Genomic DNA, 17,056 nt, shown 5'->3' on the forward strand with positions numbered 1-17,056 from the left:
TTTCCCTTAATCAGTTATTCTCAGAGTTAGAGGCTACAAAACACTTCAAAGTAACTGATGCCTGTGAGTATCCATTCAACCTACTTTTACATGTCATCATTAGAAAATAAAAATCTTTGCTGGTCCACTGGAGAGACCAGAGCTACCTTCTCTTGTAGGTAGAATGACATATGATGACATATGTTTTTTATTAAACATCATGTTAATAACTCCTGCCTGGTGCAGAAACTCAGACAGTATCCCATAAGAAACATCAAAGCCACAATTGGCCAGCAGCCTTCAGAACACCCAGAAGCTCCTGGAGGGTCACACTTTGGGGAAGCCAGTCCTCAAGAGGGCTACTAACTCCTTGAGGGTGAGAAAACTACCAAAAGAAAAGAATTCTCCCTGGAGAGAAGACTTGCCAAGGAAGTGCCTCCTTGCCTAATGAGTGCTTCAACACTTCAATCAGCTAGATCCTGCTGGACTTGTTAGACCTGACAAAACAACAGCAACGGCTTTGATAACAATGCCAGACATGGGCAAGGGCAAAATTGCCTGCCACAAGGAAATCTATATAAAGGGTTCTCCCAAAGAAACATGCCAATTATCCTCATATTGCTAGGGGAGCAGAAGCTAATTAAAGGCACAGAGGTAAGAGAGTGGCCAAAGGATCAGACCTAAATATCACCATGACACACCTATACTTACGAGTTCCCTTGAATGGGAGCTGCCTAACACTTGGCATGAGGGGGTCCAAAAGACTTTAAATCACAATTTGGAGGGTGGCAGGTGAGTCATCATAGCAGGGACAGGTGGCTAGGCATAGAAATAAAGAACAGTAAGACGAGGTCCCTGAGAGGGCTTCCTAGGGTCCTGGAAGGAGAAAGAGATGGCAGATGGTAATGGGCAACATTGAGAAGAGTGAATCATAGGGTTTTACAGAGTGAGCTGCATACAGAGATGGAGTTAGGAGGACAGGCTGAAGGAGCAGAAGAGGGCTAAGTGCAAAACCAGGTCAGAGCTGGGACAGACATCAGGAAGAATCAGGTGACTACCATGGCAAGGGACCATAGGGGAAAGCCCAGAGACACAGACTTCCCAAACCCGCCCTGCAAGGCATAAGCATTGACTCCCTTCTACAGAGAATACATCAGAACACAGTAGAAAATTTGCAGCCTTTCAGAGCCAGAAGATCTGGGTTTGGACCCCAATTTGCCACTCACTAGCTGAGTAACTCAGAGCAAATCACTTAATTTTTCTCAATTTCAATTTTCTCATCTGCAAAACTGGGAGACAATTATCTGCCCTTAGTTACTTCACCTGTATAAGAGGAACACTAAAAATACTCTGCCTGATTAGCCCGTAGGGTTGTCGTAAAGATCAAAGGTCAAACTGTTTGGTGAACTGAAAAATACTAAGAAAGATGTTGTACTTTCATTATTTTTGTGAAGCATTATTATTTATGGTATCAGTGCAAACACACAACTCCATCTAAGGATGAAACTGGTTTCAAACAAGATGTGTATTAGCCTCAAAACTCAACGTTCACAGATAACTTGGGCTAAATAATGTCTGTACCATCTATGAAACTTCTAAAATAGAAAACCAAGTGGCGTATTAAAATATGGCCCAATTTTTCTTCCCTATTAACTAATTTTTAGGTTTATTTACCATCCTAAAGATGCAATGAAAAAGGCCCAGGGTCACCCCCTCCCCCATCACTAACATGAAGCTTTCTCAATTTTTTTTTTTAACCACCTCCATTGGTTTCCAAGAATTCCCCTTTAAAGACCTCTATCTTGGTCTGGACTGCTTTCTCCTCGGCAGCCTTCACAGAGCAGCACACAGTTGGCCGATGAGGCCAGAAACTCTACAACAAGCTCTAGTCTATCAGCCCTGTCAACTACCCAATTTTCTACTGCTGTTCTCCAGCTTTCAAACCTTTCCTAATGGCCAGTTCCTGTGGACATGTGTACTGGTGGCTGCTCCCATTTCTCTACAGAAGGCCCCATATCTCTTCTTTATACCTCTACTTCCAGAACTATCTGTTCCTCTGAACAGCACTTATATTCTCTTTGATCATTAAGGGGAATAAAAACAATGTGGGACAGTAGAAAGAATACTCAGAAAATCTATATCTTAGCTCTACTACGGACTAGCAGTGCGAAAGTACTTAAGCTCTCTAAGCCTTTGTTTCCTCAACTATAAAATGGAGATAATAACACTTTCCTTCCCAGATTGTTATATAACATATGTGACTGTGCCTTGTATACTATACACTGCTTTGCAAATGTCAGTTTATACCCATATCTATATCTGTATCTACATCCAGGTAATCAATCAGTCTGAGTGAGATCACATTCACAGATCTTAGCCTTGCTGTTGCCCAGCACAAACATGACCATACCTGAAACCCAACCCAATTTTGTATTAGAGTTGCTTCTTCCTCATTCATACTTGGATTCTCTAAATTCCACATTTAGAACTCCACATTTAGGGGGCTGGCCTGGTGGCATAGTGGTTACGTTTGGGCACTCCACTTCAGCAGCCCAGGGTTTGCCCATTCGGATCCTGGGTGTGGACCTAGCACCACTCATCAAGCCATGCTGTGGCGGCATCCCACATAGAAGAACAAGAAAAGACCTACAATTAGGATATACAACTATGTACTGGGTCTTTGGGGAGAAAAAAAAAGAGGAAGATTGGTAACAGACGTTAGCTCAGGGCCAATCTTCCTCATGCAAAAAAAAAGAAAGACGTTTAAAAAAACAATTGGCTCTTCATTTAAAAAAAAAAAAGAACCCCACATTTAGAACCTCCTCCTTTGGAGGAGGAAGGGTTCTATTGCAGAAGGTCTGTCTCTTGATCTTCTATTTCTCCAAGCTCCTTCTAGGCAGGGGCCAACCAGAAAAAGTACAGCAGTAACTTCAGACTCCCTGAACCTTCCCCTAGTCCATTCTAGCAGGTGTGTGAAACATTGGCTACCTTCAGGCCAACAGTGGAGGTGCATTCTTGACAAGAGGCAGTGAAGAGAAAACAATTCTTTTCTTTCAAAAGCTGAAAATGATTCCGAGAAAAATCACAGGCTCAGCAAAGAGAGGTCGGTAAAGGGTAGAGACTGTTTTCCTGAGGCACAGTGACCCTGAACAGAGCCCAGGAATCGGACTGATTATTGTTTGCCAGTACTGACTCTGTGATTAACCGGCTCTGTGACCATGGACAAGAAAAAGCCCTCTTAGGTTTGTTTCCTCATCTGAAATATGAAAGAGTTAAACGAAATGTTCTCTCAAGAGTGAAATGAAATGAAATGTCTCTCTTAGAACTCTATCAGTCCATTTCCAGCAAGATACTGCCATTAGTCAAAAGAAAAGGGAACAGTTAAACAGCATCTGCTTTTCACAAATGAAAAGCAAACAAAATGCCAAGAAACTCCAGCTTTCCTTCCCCTTCCATTCTGCTAGTGCAGCCATATAATCCCTGGCTGAGCTGTTACCCAATTAGCACACTGGTACCCCTTGCTTTCCCATTTAGTACCATAACAGAATAATCATTCCCAGAAACCCTGAAACACTGGGCACAGATTCTAAAACACCAATCTCTCCAGTTAAACTAAATATGGAGAGATATCAATATTTCCCATGTTAAGAGCAAGAGAAATTCAGAATAGTGATGATGGTGGCAGGGGCAGTCTCTTTACAACTCTCTTTCCAGTTTTTTTCCTGCTCTAAACAAAAGTTGTAAGGGGCAGCTATAATGGCTTATTACCTACCCTCCTCTCCCCACCTAATGAATTCAGGATTGGTCTCCAGCTGTCACTTGCCACATGCATAATACATATTTTTCCAACCACCGGGAAAGGCTTTTCCACAACAGCCTGGCTCTGGAAAGAGAGTTGGAAGCTGGAAATGTGGCCTTCCTGCTTCTGGGAAGTCCTTAATGAAAACCTTTTGCAAAGAGCTGCCTTAAAGTTCCTAATATGGTACTAGAGTGTTGGGCCTGCTGCTTGCCACTTGTGAGAAATTCCATGCTGCTTTAGGATCAAAATAATATGGGGAGAGGACTTTGTCACCCTTTAGTAATGCCAGACATTTCCCAATATACACTATCTGCTACGTGAAAAGCAGCTGCATTTGCCATAAGAAGTCAACAGATAAACAGAGAAAGAGAGGAGGCCTCTGGAACTACCCAACCAGCTAGTGTAGGCTCTTGGGGCAGGAAACAAAGAGGCTAGGTGTCACACCACCAAGATGTATCGCTGCTCTTCTATGACAAAAGAAAAAAAACACAACCAGACCCTAATTTGAGGCTAGACTGCACAATAGGGAAACCACCTGATCCCAACCATCACGATTGGGGTTGGGGAGAATGAAAGGAAACTTTCCACTAGAACAGTTTTTCACTGTCAACTGGGTCATTTCAAACAAAAGCATTCCCAGTCCCAATAAACAATATCCAGTTTTAATGCAACGTACCTGCATTAGAGTACAGTGCAGAAAGAGCCTTGGAATGGAAAACGGGGAAATCTGATTCTGGTACCAATTCGGACTCTAGCTCTAGATCCCTAGAGGATTCAGTTCTCTCTCTCTTTTGGCTTCATTTTTCCTGGATATAAACCCAACGGAGTGGATGTGAAGCTTTCTAAACAACCTTCCAGGTCTGTTGTTCTATAACGAAGATGTAGGTATATAAGCCAAGCACCTCTGTTTCTCCAAGAACAATCTTTAAAATGGCTTTGAGATATAACTCAGATACTATAATATTCACTCATTAAAGTGTACAATTAAGTGGGTTTTACTATACTCACAGAGTTGTGCAACAATCATAATCTAATTTTAGAAAATTTTCACAATCCCAAAAAGAAATCCTTTACCCATTACCAGTCATACACACCCAAACCCTCTCCTCTAGTCCTAGACAACCATTAACCTTATATACCTAGTCTGTGTAGTGTTTTCAGCATAATAAGATAGTGGACTTTTAAAAAAATCTGTACCTTTTTAGATAGTGATATTTCTTTTTTGCCTTGGTCTAATTATTTGGTGTACTACATTATTACATTCAGATGTTAAACTAACCTTGCATTCCTGGAACAAATTCCACTTGGTCATGGTGTACAATCCTTTTTATATGTTGCTGGATTTGGCTTGCTATATTTTCTTGAGGATTTTTGCATCTATATTCTCAAGGGAATTTTGTCTATAGTTTTCTTTTCTTGTGATGTCTTTGGTTTTGGTATCAGATATCACTGGCCTCAGAGAACGTGTTAAGAAGTGTTCTCTTTTAATTTTTGGAAGAGTTTGCAAAGGATGGGTGTTAATTTTTCTTTAAATGTTTGGAAGAATTCACCAGTAAGGCCATCTAGGCCTGAGCTTTTCTTTGTGGGTAGTATTTTGATTACTAATTCAATCCTTTTACTTTTTATAGGCCTATACAGATTTTCCACTTATTGTGAAGTCAATTTTGGTAGTTTATGTCTCCCTAGAAATTTGTCCATTTCATCTAAACTATATAATTCATGGGCATACAGTTATTCACAGCATTCCCTTTTATTCTTTTTTTTATTTTTGTAAGGTTGGTAGTAGTGTCCCCTCCTTCACTCTTGCTTTTAATAATTTCAATCTTCTGTTTTGTCTTTGTCAGTCTAGCTAATGGCATCTCAATGTTGTTGAACTCTTTAGAAACCAACTTTTGATTTTTAAAAATTTTCTCTATGGTTTCCTATTCTTTATTTTATTTAATTCCACTCTAATCTTTGTCATTTCTTTCCTTCTACTTGATGTGGGATTAGTTTTCTTTTTTTTCTAGTTTCTTAATGTAGAAAGTTAGGTTACTAAATTGTGACCTTTCTTTTTTTTCTAATGTAGGCATTTAAAGCTATAAATTTCCCCCGCAGCACTGCTTTTGCTGCACCCCATAAGTTTTGGCATGTTGTGTTTTCATTTTTATTTGTCTCTAGGTTTTTTTTTAATTTCTCTTTTGACTTCTTGTTGATCCATAGTTGTTAAGTAGCATGTTGTAGCATCTTTCTTCTCCTTCTGGGACTTCCATTAGGCATATGTTGATACATTTGATGGTATCCCACTGTTTCTGGGGCACTGTTCATTTTTCTTCATTTTTTTCTTTCTTTTGCTCAGACTGGATAATCTCAATCAACTTATCTTCAAGTTCTATGATTCTTTCTTCTGCTAGCTCAAATCTGCTCTTGTGCCTCTCTAATGAATTTTTCATTTCAGTTATTTTACTTTTCAACTCCAGAATTCCTATCTGGTTCTTTTTTTCTAATTTTTATCTCTTTATATTGTCTCTTTGATGAGACGTTATTCTCAGGCTCACCTTTAAATCTTTAGATACGGTTTCTTCTAGTTCTTTGAATATATTTATATTAACCAATTTAAATTTTTTGTCTGAATTCCAACATTTAGGCCCCATCGGGGCAGTTTCTACTGACTGCTTTTTCTTGTGTATGGACCAGTGTCTCGTGTATACTTTCCTGTTTCTTTGCATGTATGACCATTTTTTTGCTGAAAATTGGACATTGTAGACAATATAACATAGTACTTCTGGAAATCAGATCCTGACCCCCAGGTTTTGTTGCTATTGTTCTTTTTTGTTATTGTTGCTGTTTGTTTTTTTAGTATCTTTCTTGGACTAATTCTGTAATATCTGTATTCCTTGTAGTATATGGCCACTGAAGTCCCTGCTTGGTTAGCTTGGTGGCCAGCTAGTGATTGTTCAGAGATCTCCTTAAACGTCTTGAACTATTGTCTTCCACCTTTTGCTGAGGGGCTCTGTGTGCATATTGGGGCATTCCTTCAACACTCAGCCAGGCAGTTTACAACTCTGCCTCAAGTTCAGCCACAGGAGAGAGATTAGGGCCCTCTCAGGTCTTTTCTAGGCACATGCACAGCCCTAGGTCCTTCGAGATCCCCCGCAATATGTCAGAGCTTTTCAAAGCCCCCTACAGATATCTCATTCCCCATTTCTTTCTTTTATGTTTTTGACCAGACCCTTGCTTGCCCTGACTGGTATTTCAGCCTCAGGCAGCTGTGATGTTAAACACCCTGGGAATAGAACTTTTCCACTGACCTAGCTCTAAGTCAGGTGAAGTAATAAGAAGCCCTGTGAATGGGACTTTTCTAGGTAGCTTTGAGACAGGTTAAATAGCGACAAGACTCTGGGTATGTGAGTTTTTGAGGGCTACAAACCCAGTCTTCCCTCTCCAGTCCTGAAAGCCTGCTGGTTTCCATAGCTACTGTGGTTAAAAGCTGTTGGTTTTCAAGGCTACCTCAAAGCTCTGAAGAAGAGAATTGGGGGCAGGGTAAATTAAAATGCCACAAATGTTGCTGCTACAGAGGTTCAACAACTTTTCATCAATAAACACTATTCAGATTGTTGCAAGCCTTTTGGCTAATATCCAGCATTCTGAAAAAGTTGATTTTGACAATTTTCGCCAATGCCTTTTTTGCTTTTATGAGCAGCTGATCTTCTGAGATCTTTAATCTACCATTCCTTCCAAGTACAATCTTAAAGAAATCTGCCCAGGCTGGGAATTTACCTACAATGGAACACACTCCTGAGGAAGCAGAAGTTGAAAGAAGCACTGGGGTAAAGTCTTTTTAAAGGATAAACAGTTGCCAGAACTGGATAAACAGAAAGGATAAACAGCAGAGAACTGGGGAACTAGAACGTAGAAGGTGGGAAAACATTTACCCTTTCGTACCTTTTGAATTTTGTACCATGTTCGTGTGTTACCTATGCAAAAAACATTTTTAATATATTTATAAAAGAAGGAGGCAGTAGGTATTTTAAGTTTTCTCTTAAGATCCCATGAGATATACTACACCCTGCCTGTTTCTGAGAAACTCTCTATTCACTTGAAGTGTCTTGTTCATTACCAGAGCCATCAACTACCAAGGTAGTAAAACAGGTAGTTTTGACTTCGGAACTCTTCCTCCTCAGTTTATTGCTTTTTCCTACAGACAGTTGCATTCCCATGGTCTAGTTCCTCTTTTTCGCCTACAAAGCTCCACTTTGTAATACATGATGGAATATATATCATATCGTGAACTTTTTCTTCACAGCTCTTTTCACAATTGTAACTAAGTTATTTAAGTGGGTAATCAGATGTTTAATGTGTGCTCCAAGAGGACAGAGCCCATAGTAGCCTTATTCACCATTATATCGCCAATTTCCAGGTTACTGCCTGACACATAGTAGATGCTTGGCAAATCCTTGTTGAATTAAATTGAATTGCCTTTACATTGTGCAAACCTTCAGCACTTGATGCAAGCCCAACAAAGCATCATAAGGGCCCTTTGCTCCACCAGAAAAAAAAAAAAAACAAGCTCAAGATTTCCAGGGTACTCCCTTGGAAAAGCATGTATCTTTCCAGATACTCATGGGCTTTTAGGAAATTTCTGCAGCAACTGATTAGAGAAACAGATGCCAGATTAAACAAAAGTGTTTGGCTATGCTTTAAAAAATGAGGCTATAAAAATGAAGCTGAAAAGTAATTTCCCTTCATCTCTCTTAACTCTGACTGAAAAACTTTTCCTAACAAGCAAGTCAAGCCATAATCTTCCCTACCCAATCCCAACACCATCCCTCATCCCTAAAACAAACAAACAAAAAGCTTCTTATAAATGGTCACACTGATGGGGCCGGCCAGGTGGCGCAGCGGTTAAGTTCGCACGTTCCGCTTCTCGGTGGCCCGGGGTTCGCTGGTTCGGATCCCGGGTGCGGACATGGCACTGCTTGGCAGCCATGCTGTGGTAGGCGTCCCACGTATGGACTAGAGGAAGATGGGCACGGATGTTAGCTCAGAGCCAGGCTTCCTCAGCAAAAAGAGGAGGACTGGCAGTAGTTAGCTGAGGGCTAATCTTCCTCCAAAATAAATAAATAAATAAATAAATAAATGGTCACACTGAAAGGCTAGCTTGGTTCACTTTTCCACCCTAGTTCCCACAGCACTCCCAGACCAGCTACTTTGGAATCCAGTCTTCTGAGGACCTTCAATGAACACGGAAGTATCACCTCCACCAAATTTCATCTGACACTGCTTCACGTCTACTTATAGCAGTACCATATGACATACTCATTACGTTGATCTGAGTTACTTTGGAGAATATCTAAAATAACTCCATGTGCTCCAAGGCACTGATTAAATATCACTGGATAATAAGAGGATATCTGCTGACTGAGAATATATATTACATTACCAACTCCTCCCTACAAACCATGGCACTATATCCAACCCAGAGGGATTAAAAGCTTTGGTCTCCCTCACTATAGAGCTATTCAGGACAGAACTGAAGGGCATCAGGTTGACACCTCTTAAGAAGCATTCATTGAAAGGATAATCAGATAGGTTGGCACAATTCAAGTCATCTACTCATGCTGGACATATCAGTTGGACTTTCCCTTTGCCCACCCTCCCAGTGTAAGGATGAATTGGCTGTAAAGTTTACGACAGAATCAATTTAGGTTGCTTGACTATTTGAGCAAGACAGTGGCAGCCCAGAAAACAGAGAATGCTAAAGCCAGGAGGAACTCCAAAACTCACTGACCAAACCTCTAATTTTACAAATGGGAAAACTCAGGCTCACAAAACTAAAGACTTACTCAACGTCATACAGCTAGCTAATGGCACAGTTGGAACGAGCACCCATGTTCTCTGTGTCAAGCTAGAGATGGCTTCACTAAACATATTCAATATCAAATCTTCCTCAAAGATGGAATCAACTCATCCTTCTAGGAAAGCAATTACTTACCAGATGGGTGCCCCAGTTGCCAAAGCAAGAGCTGAACAGGTACCCCAAAAGAATACCTTAATGTAAACATCTAAAACTCTTGTCTTTAAAAGTACAGAATGTAAGAAAGTGACATTTTTAAAAAATTTAAGACTAGGTTATAAGAGCTATATAAATTATATTATTTCTACTTTATCAACTTTATGTACATTTTTAGAACAGAATGCATCTTTTGTGTTCATTTAAAACCTAAGTTTTCATTAGTCCAAGACAGGCTATGTATGTGTGGTTGTGAATGTATATGTGTGGGCTTCATGATATAATTCTTTTTTCTGACATCTGTTTTACACATACAAACATGCATAAAGTATGTTATCCTTGGTTTTTGAAAGTCTATTTAAAAATTTTGTTTAAATTTTTCTGTTTGGTTAAATACTGTCATGTTCACTGAAATGATGTGAAAATTTATGTAGGTATAAAATAAGATCCTATAATTGGGTTAGTCATTCCTTTGCCAAATGATTAAACTACAATACGTAACACAAAAGAACAAAAAAAGTGAACTTGTAGATCCCCTACCCACTGCCACCTTTGTAAAGCTGAGAACCTTGGGCCCCGGTGACATGACTTACCAAGGTCACAGATCCCACCAATAGCAGAACCAGCACCAAACCCAGGTATCTAAATGTCATGTCTAGCGTTTTTTCCCCATTATACCATTATTCCACCTCTGCTCATTTGCAAAAAGTACCCAGTGGAGCTTCCCCAGAGAAATTTCAATCTGGAGACTGTCATCTTCTATTTTTCTAGCCCATTAGAGTCCAAGACTCATAGATCAATAAAGCTAGATCATCTAGCTCAGGAGTTGCAACCTGCCTGAATCTAGGCTGTGGAATATATTTTATGTAGCTAGCGCATTTTAAAAAAAGAAGAAAGTAAAGGCCCTTTGAATAAGGTGAGGGTACTGAATCTTACCCCAATCATTCCAGTCCTATTAACCCACTTCCAAAGCTTCATACTTTTCTGTTTTCTCCTTGGCCTCTGACAGCATTTGAGGCTATGATCCCTGAAGCTAGAGCAGACATAATTAACACCACATCAAAGTAAAACTAGTTGATGGAAAATGTGAAATACAGCATTATGTTTTACCAATAGCTATATTCACAACCTTACCAATAAAAATTCATTTAGGTTTTTTTTTCGTTTACTGCAAACTACTACCAGTAAGACAAACCCAGCCCAGCACCTATTTTTGTATGGCCCCTCTCCCATAGGTGAGCTGAAAATAGCTTTTACATTTTTAAACATTGAAAAAATTCAAAGGGAGAATATCTTGTGACGTGAAAATTATGTGAAATTCATATTTCAATGTCAGTACATAAAGTTTTATTAGAATACAACCACTCTCATTTCATACACATATTATCTATGGCTGATTTCTCACATCAATGGCAGTTAAGCAATTGCCACAGAAATTGCCTGGCTCTCAAAGCCTAAAACATGGTCCTTTACAGAAGACGTTTACTGACCCTGAGCTACAGCAAAGAAAATTTAAAGCTGCAATTAACTGCTGAAAAGTCACAAATATTTGTGTGGAATTGCTAACACCTTATATATCACTCTCAGATGAATCTTTCTGAAACAAAGCTCAAACCATGCCTCTCTCCTACCAAAAACATTTTCAATACTCTGCCTATAAAGAAAAGAGTGGAGTACTTAACAGGTCTTGCACAGTCAAGGCATCCACCTTCCATTCCAACCTCATCTCCCAAACCTCCCCTCCTGAACCCTACGTTCCAGATGACTTGAATTATTTGCCGTCCCTTTACATTCTCCCTGTCATTCCTACTATATGAAATGCCCCGTCCTGAATATAGTGCAACACAGTAAAATGAGCAGGGCCTTTAGAGTCAGGTCAGGGTTCTAATTCAGACCCTTGCCCTTATTAGCTGAGGAAGTTACTTAACACCTCTGAACTTAATTTTTCTCATCTATAAAATGAGAATAATAATCCTTACCTCATAAGACTCTTACAAGATTTTAATGCCTGGCACATGGGAACAGCTAAACAAGTGATAAGTGTTAGTAATTCTGCCCTATTCCAATGCTACTTCCTCCTTTGCTTTTCCTTGTCCTCCCACCAGGCAATGAGACCTCTCTTTAATGTCATGTACCATGGTATCCACCTGTCCCACTCTTACAGCTCTGATTCATACCTACTACCTTACACGATAGTGATCTCTATCCACGTCTTGTCTCACCTACTAGTCTGGGAACTCCTTGAGGGCAGGATCCATCTGTGACTCACTCTGTCACATCTGTGACAGCCCTGAGAACAATGGCTTGAATATAGTATGTGCACAAGTATTTACTGAATGAATGGTATGTATTCACTGAACTATATATAACACTTATTAGGTGTATCATGTTGCGTTGGGATATAAGCAAGGGCCACATCACTTGTTCTGAATAATACCTAACCTGAGTGATTAGAACATATTCAAACAATATCAGAGACCAAAACTGCCAACATAAAAACAAAGGACAAACAGAAAAGTGGGCAATATATTCACCTTTCAAAGGGACAGTGTTTTTATTTTCCACTAGTTTAAGTTATAATCATCATCTTATACTCTAACAATTATAAATAGATCACATTTAAAAGGGGGAATCAACTACTTCCCCAAGGGAGACATGTCGAATATCATTCATAATGTCAATTACCTCTGAGCACCATCTAAGTAAATCCAAATATTCAAATAGGACCTACATTTAATAAATTAATCATCACACATAGTTGTGACTAAAACCTTATCTAGAGCTCTGTACAAAATCAGACACAAGCAGGATAAACTTAGAAATCAAGTTCCATCTAGGTTAACACCTTTGACAAAAACTGCAGCTGATTTTTGCAGCATGATGCACCAAATTTCATTGGTTCCTAGAAACACTAGCTATTTGATTTGATGGTTAATTTAATAAGTTAAATAAAAAGGTGTCAATCATTCTTCCTGGCTTGCAATGCCAGACTCTAAATGCCAAAATGAATCCACACACATGAATACAAAATTAATTGCTGAGATATGCCAATGTAAGGAGTGACATTTTCCAATAAAATGATAGCAAAAAATACCTGTTTTCAACTACGTCTGCTTATGCAGTTCCCTTCAGAAACCTACTGAAAAGTACACATTCACCAGCAGATATATTATTAACTTGAAGATGTCTTATCAACAATTTACAGTGTTTAGCCATTTCCATTTACAAAGCACTTTCATAATACATTAACTCCTTTGAGCCTCACAACACCCCTCCGTGAGGTGGACATAATTACCCCCATTCTACAGTTGAAGTAAGTGATTTGTGCCATTTTATCCCTAGATGGTAAAGCCAAGATTGTAACCCAGGTCTTCTAACTCCAATTCCACTGTTCTCTTTTCCTTTTTCCTCCACACAAAGCAAGAGCATACCTTTGTTCTGCTTCCACACCATTTACTCTCACAAAGTTGCCAGGCTAGCACAGCGTGAGGAAGTACAGTGGGAGTGTAAACATTACTGTGGTCGAGACAGTGGGAAACATCCCGCCCTTGCCTCTAGCTCGTCACCTTTTTAGAATCATGTGACGTTAAGGAAAGAAGTGGAATGTGGGTTAGCTGTTGGGTTTTATTTCCTACCTTTCCTATTTTTAACTTTCTATGTATGCCCAGAAACAGAAAAACCACCATAAATATCAAGAAGCCCTTCTGGGCCAAAATATCTCTTGGATCTGTTGCCCACATGCAAAGGTTTAAGCTGCATAATTGTTGACTCTTACCATTTTTAGTCTCAGAAAAGGAAAGAATAAAACCACTACTTGCCCTTAGCTTACAAAACTTTTGCCCTTCCTCAAATGTTTTATTCAACTGTTTACTTATCCTTAAGAATCTTAATCTCTCTGATGTGCCGTAGCTGGTCACTTTTTAGCACAAACACTTTCAGCTTACCATTTACTTCACAGAGCCACTCCCTTCCTAGGGCTTATGATGGACTTCATTTGACTGTGGATACTGCACCAAGCATTTTACTGTAATAAGTAAATAAAAAGAAAATACAAACATTCCCCCCTTTTCCTTTCCTTCACCTTTCTAACGACTTTTTTGGCACAACCTGCATATTTTTAACCTCTCAATGAACTTTATTAAGTGGCAACACACCCCAAATCCTGGCCTATAAGTCTCTAAGGATCAGCATGTCAAATGCGCCATCTTTAAGGTACTGCCAAGAGTTTACTCTTGTTCAGGCCACAATAAGACAAACCATTAAATGATCAAACTCAATCAAATGACCAGCAGGAACTTGGACAATTTATATACTCTGCCCAAAGTGGACAGACAACATGTGCAGGGAAAACACAGACTCAAAGGGGCAAATCAGAAGAGCTGCGGAACAAATACCAGCTGGTAGCAGTTACCACTGCGCTGCCACTCCCGAGCCTTTCTCCCTGCTCTTGGTTGACTGCATCTGCCTTAAGACAGTCCCTACACTGGATCTACATACAATATTTTTGGGATAAATCCATTCTGAACAAAGTTATAAGCATACAGGACATATTTGCCAGTGACTTTTACCTTATTTTTCACAATCATCTTTTAGTCAAGAAAAGAAAAATTTAATTATTACTCCACCCAGTCACTATCCTCCATTTTTCTGAGTATATACTTTGGCACAAAGGGTTGGTTTGCCTGCACTCTTGTTAAAGATGTTTATTATTCTTTCTCTTACTCCAAGCCTTCTGCCAACTAGCAAAAATAAAAAATCCACACACAGTAGGGAAGTGGTGTGAGGGTCCCACAGCTGTCAGCTGTGACCACTGAGAATGCCAAGGTAGGTGATGCTCCTTCAGCCCCGTGGCTCCCAATCCTGGCTCTATAATTTGCCTCCTGGGGGCTGGGCTCCTTGTGCCAGGGACTGGACAAGTTTTTGTTCCACGCTCAAGCAGAATTCAGTGGCATGTGAGGCCATCCAATAGCTCTGAGCTTAGACTAACCTTGACCAAAACCATAGCTCCATAACTTAAAGAAAAATTCAGTGAGGCAAACGTGCTTTCCTTAGAAAATAACTTGCCATGGGGAATTTTGCACTGCCCCCACACCTATCTGTAGCAACCAGAGGCCAGGACAAAACCCTTATTGCTGGCCTTAATTCTCAGTTCTTTAGGAGGTGCTGTGGCAGTTCCTTGGTCAGCTTGGATATCTCCTTACCCCAGACACGGGTGCTAAGCATGTCCAATGGCACAGGCAGATTGTCCCTTCAGAACAACAATCTGCCAAGTGACGATAGCTGCAGAGCAAGAAGGTCCACGACACAGCTACAGATCCTGTCTTAAAAGATCAAGGCCACTAAAGGGAAAGGCCGAAAGTTCTAGTTGTAGCCATCGCCTTCTGCTTCTGCTGACCTCACTTCCGAAGTGTCCGGAAACCTCAGAGACCTGGGCTGGGAATCACCCTGAATCCTTCCTTCCCCCTGCGGTATGGAAATCTTAAAGGCCAGAACCACTGGCTCAGGGAAACAGCTCATCGAAGCCTTTCACTTACTTCTCATTGCGCTGATAAGCGCGTTGCCATCTTTGATCACGTCTTTGATGAATTTATTGGTCCTCTCCAGCTCCTGCTCGTAGCACTTGAGCCTCTCACGGAAATCGGGGCTGTCCAGGTAGCAGTCGCTGAACTCCAGCGGGGGATGCCCCATGGTTCTGATGGCGGAGATTGGAAGGAGAGAGGAAAGACACAAAGACCAAGAGAATCAGTGACAAATTAAGGGGAGTGGCTGGGATGGATTGAGTTCAGGACCCACTTAGGAAACTCCTAGCCTCCCTCCCATTGGAGGACAGGTACCTGTTCCGATGAGATTCCTGGGGAGAGCTGGCTGGTCTGTACCGGAAACGAGTGGCCCGGCGATTACTTCAGGTGACAGGGAGAGCTAACTAACGCAGTCGGATCCCGGCGGGGTGCTGCCTAGCAAGCAGCATGCCCCCTAGGCATCGCCTCCCCTGACAGGCAGCAGAAACCGCAGCCCGGCTCGCCTCTGGAGACCAGCCGGATCCTTCCCGAGCAATTGCAAACGTGACACTTCGGCCTGCCCAGGGCGTAGGCGGGGGAGCCTCCTCTCCTAGCTCCTCGCTCCCGAACTAGATGAAGGTTTCCTTTGCTGAAATCCGCGGGCAACCCTGGTTGCACTGTCCCCTCCCCCTTCTTAAAGCCAGCGCCTCGGCCCCGCCCCAGCGAAGCCCTTGTACGGAGCCAAAGCACTCGGGCTCCTTCTTCTACTGTCTTCCTTGCCCTCTAGGGTTTAGTTACCAGAGTCCTCCGGCTCCCAAGAGCTCTTCCTGGTCCAACGGAACCGGCTTGCTGTCCAGATAGGCACCGGAGGAGTTAAGCAGGGGCAGCAATGAAACGTAGCCTTCCTCCATAGACACCCGAGCGGGAAGAGGAGGGCGATAGCGCGACGCACAATAGCTGCGGTAGCCCGGCGCTTCCCTACGGAAACTGGGGAGCAGTCAGCGCCCTAGGACTCCAGCTGGAAAGCGTGGCGGCCTGGGAGATGTAGTCTTTCCGTTTCACGCCCCATGACTCCTCCCTGCAATCTCCCCACCACCCCGCCGGGGCGGCTGCTCTCCCAGAAAGGCATTCCCAGCCTGCCTCAGGCTCGCTAGCCGGGCCCAGCCTCCAGGGGCAGGTGCGCCACGCTGAAGTCTACGTGGAAAGTTTCTGAAACTGGAGCAAGAACCCAGGAGTAATGGATTGTGAGAGGCCGTCTCTCACTTGCCATTACTATTTGGCTGGATTGTTTATTCTTTTTCCTTCCTCTCTTTCAGCGTCCCTCTGACCGACCAACTTCTTTTTCTCTTCCCTTTCCCATTTCTCTTTGTCCTAGCCTTCTAATTCCCGTGGGCCTTCGACCCAAAGGCTTGACTCCTACTCTAGGATCTCTATGTTAAGATCAGAACCCCCTGCCAAAGAAAGGGAGGCTGGAATTAGGAGTTCACTTTTTCCTGACTAGGACCTCAGACTATCATACCTCATGGTTTTTGTGACCCAGCTCATTGCGGAGGCTGTTGATTAAGCACATGATTTTCCACGTGTAAGTGGAAAATCTGGGAAGAGGATGTTATAAATTGTCTTGCAGCTTATCTAAGAAGCCTCTTGTCCATTGTCTGTTGTAGGAGAAGTGAGGTTACTCTTAAAAGCAGCTTCGCTGAGATTAAGAGTAGCTAGCGGCAGGAAAATAGTGTGTACATGGGCAAAAGGATCCATGTTGATTTTAGAGAAGTGTTTAGATTACATTGC

General features: G+C 41.6%; 1 protein-coding gene across 2 annotated transcripts in view; it reads right to left on the reverse strand.

Moving 5' to 3' along the window:
• The window catches only part of OPHN1 (oligophrenin 1), a 503,637-nt gene extending 487,251 nt beyond the window's left edge, over window positions 1–16,386 (reverse strand). Inside the window, exons 1-2 of one of the 2 annotated variants that reach the window (XM_005614235.4) lie at window positions 16,067–16,386; window positions 15,305–15,462 (exon numbers count right to left, since the gene is read on the reverse strand). In XM_005614235.4, coding sequence (XP_005614292.1) covers window positions 15,305–15,458 — 154 coding nt within the window. In that variant the 5' untranslated portion in view covers window positions 15,459–15,462; window positions 16,067–16,386. Of the gene's footprint in view, window positions 1–15,304; window positions 15,463–15,604 lie in introns of both variants that reach the window. The other variant, XM_014728949.3, reaches the window with a different exon arrangement.
• Window positions 16,387–17,056: the final 670 nt, after the last annotated feature.

Source organism: Equus caballus, chromosome X, assembly GCF_041296265.1.
Source record: "Equus caballus isolate H_3958 breed thoroughbred chromosome X, TB-T2T, whole genome shotgun sequence".
Taxonomy (NCBI): Eukaryota; Metazoa; Chordata; class Mammalia; order Perissodactyla; family Equidae; genus Equus; species Equus caballus.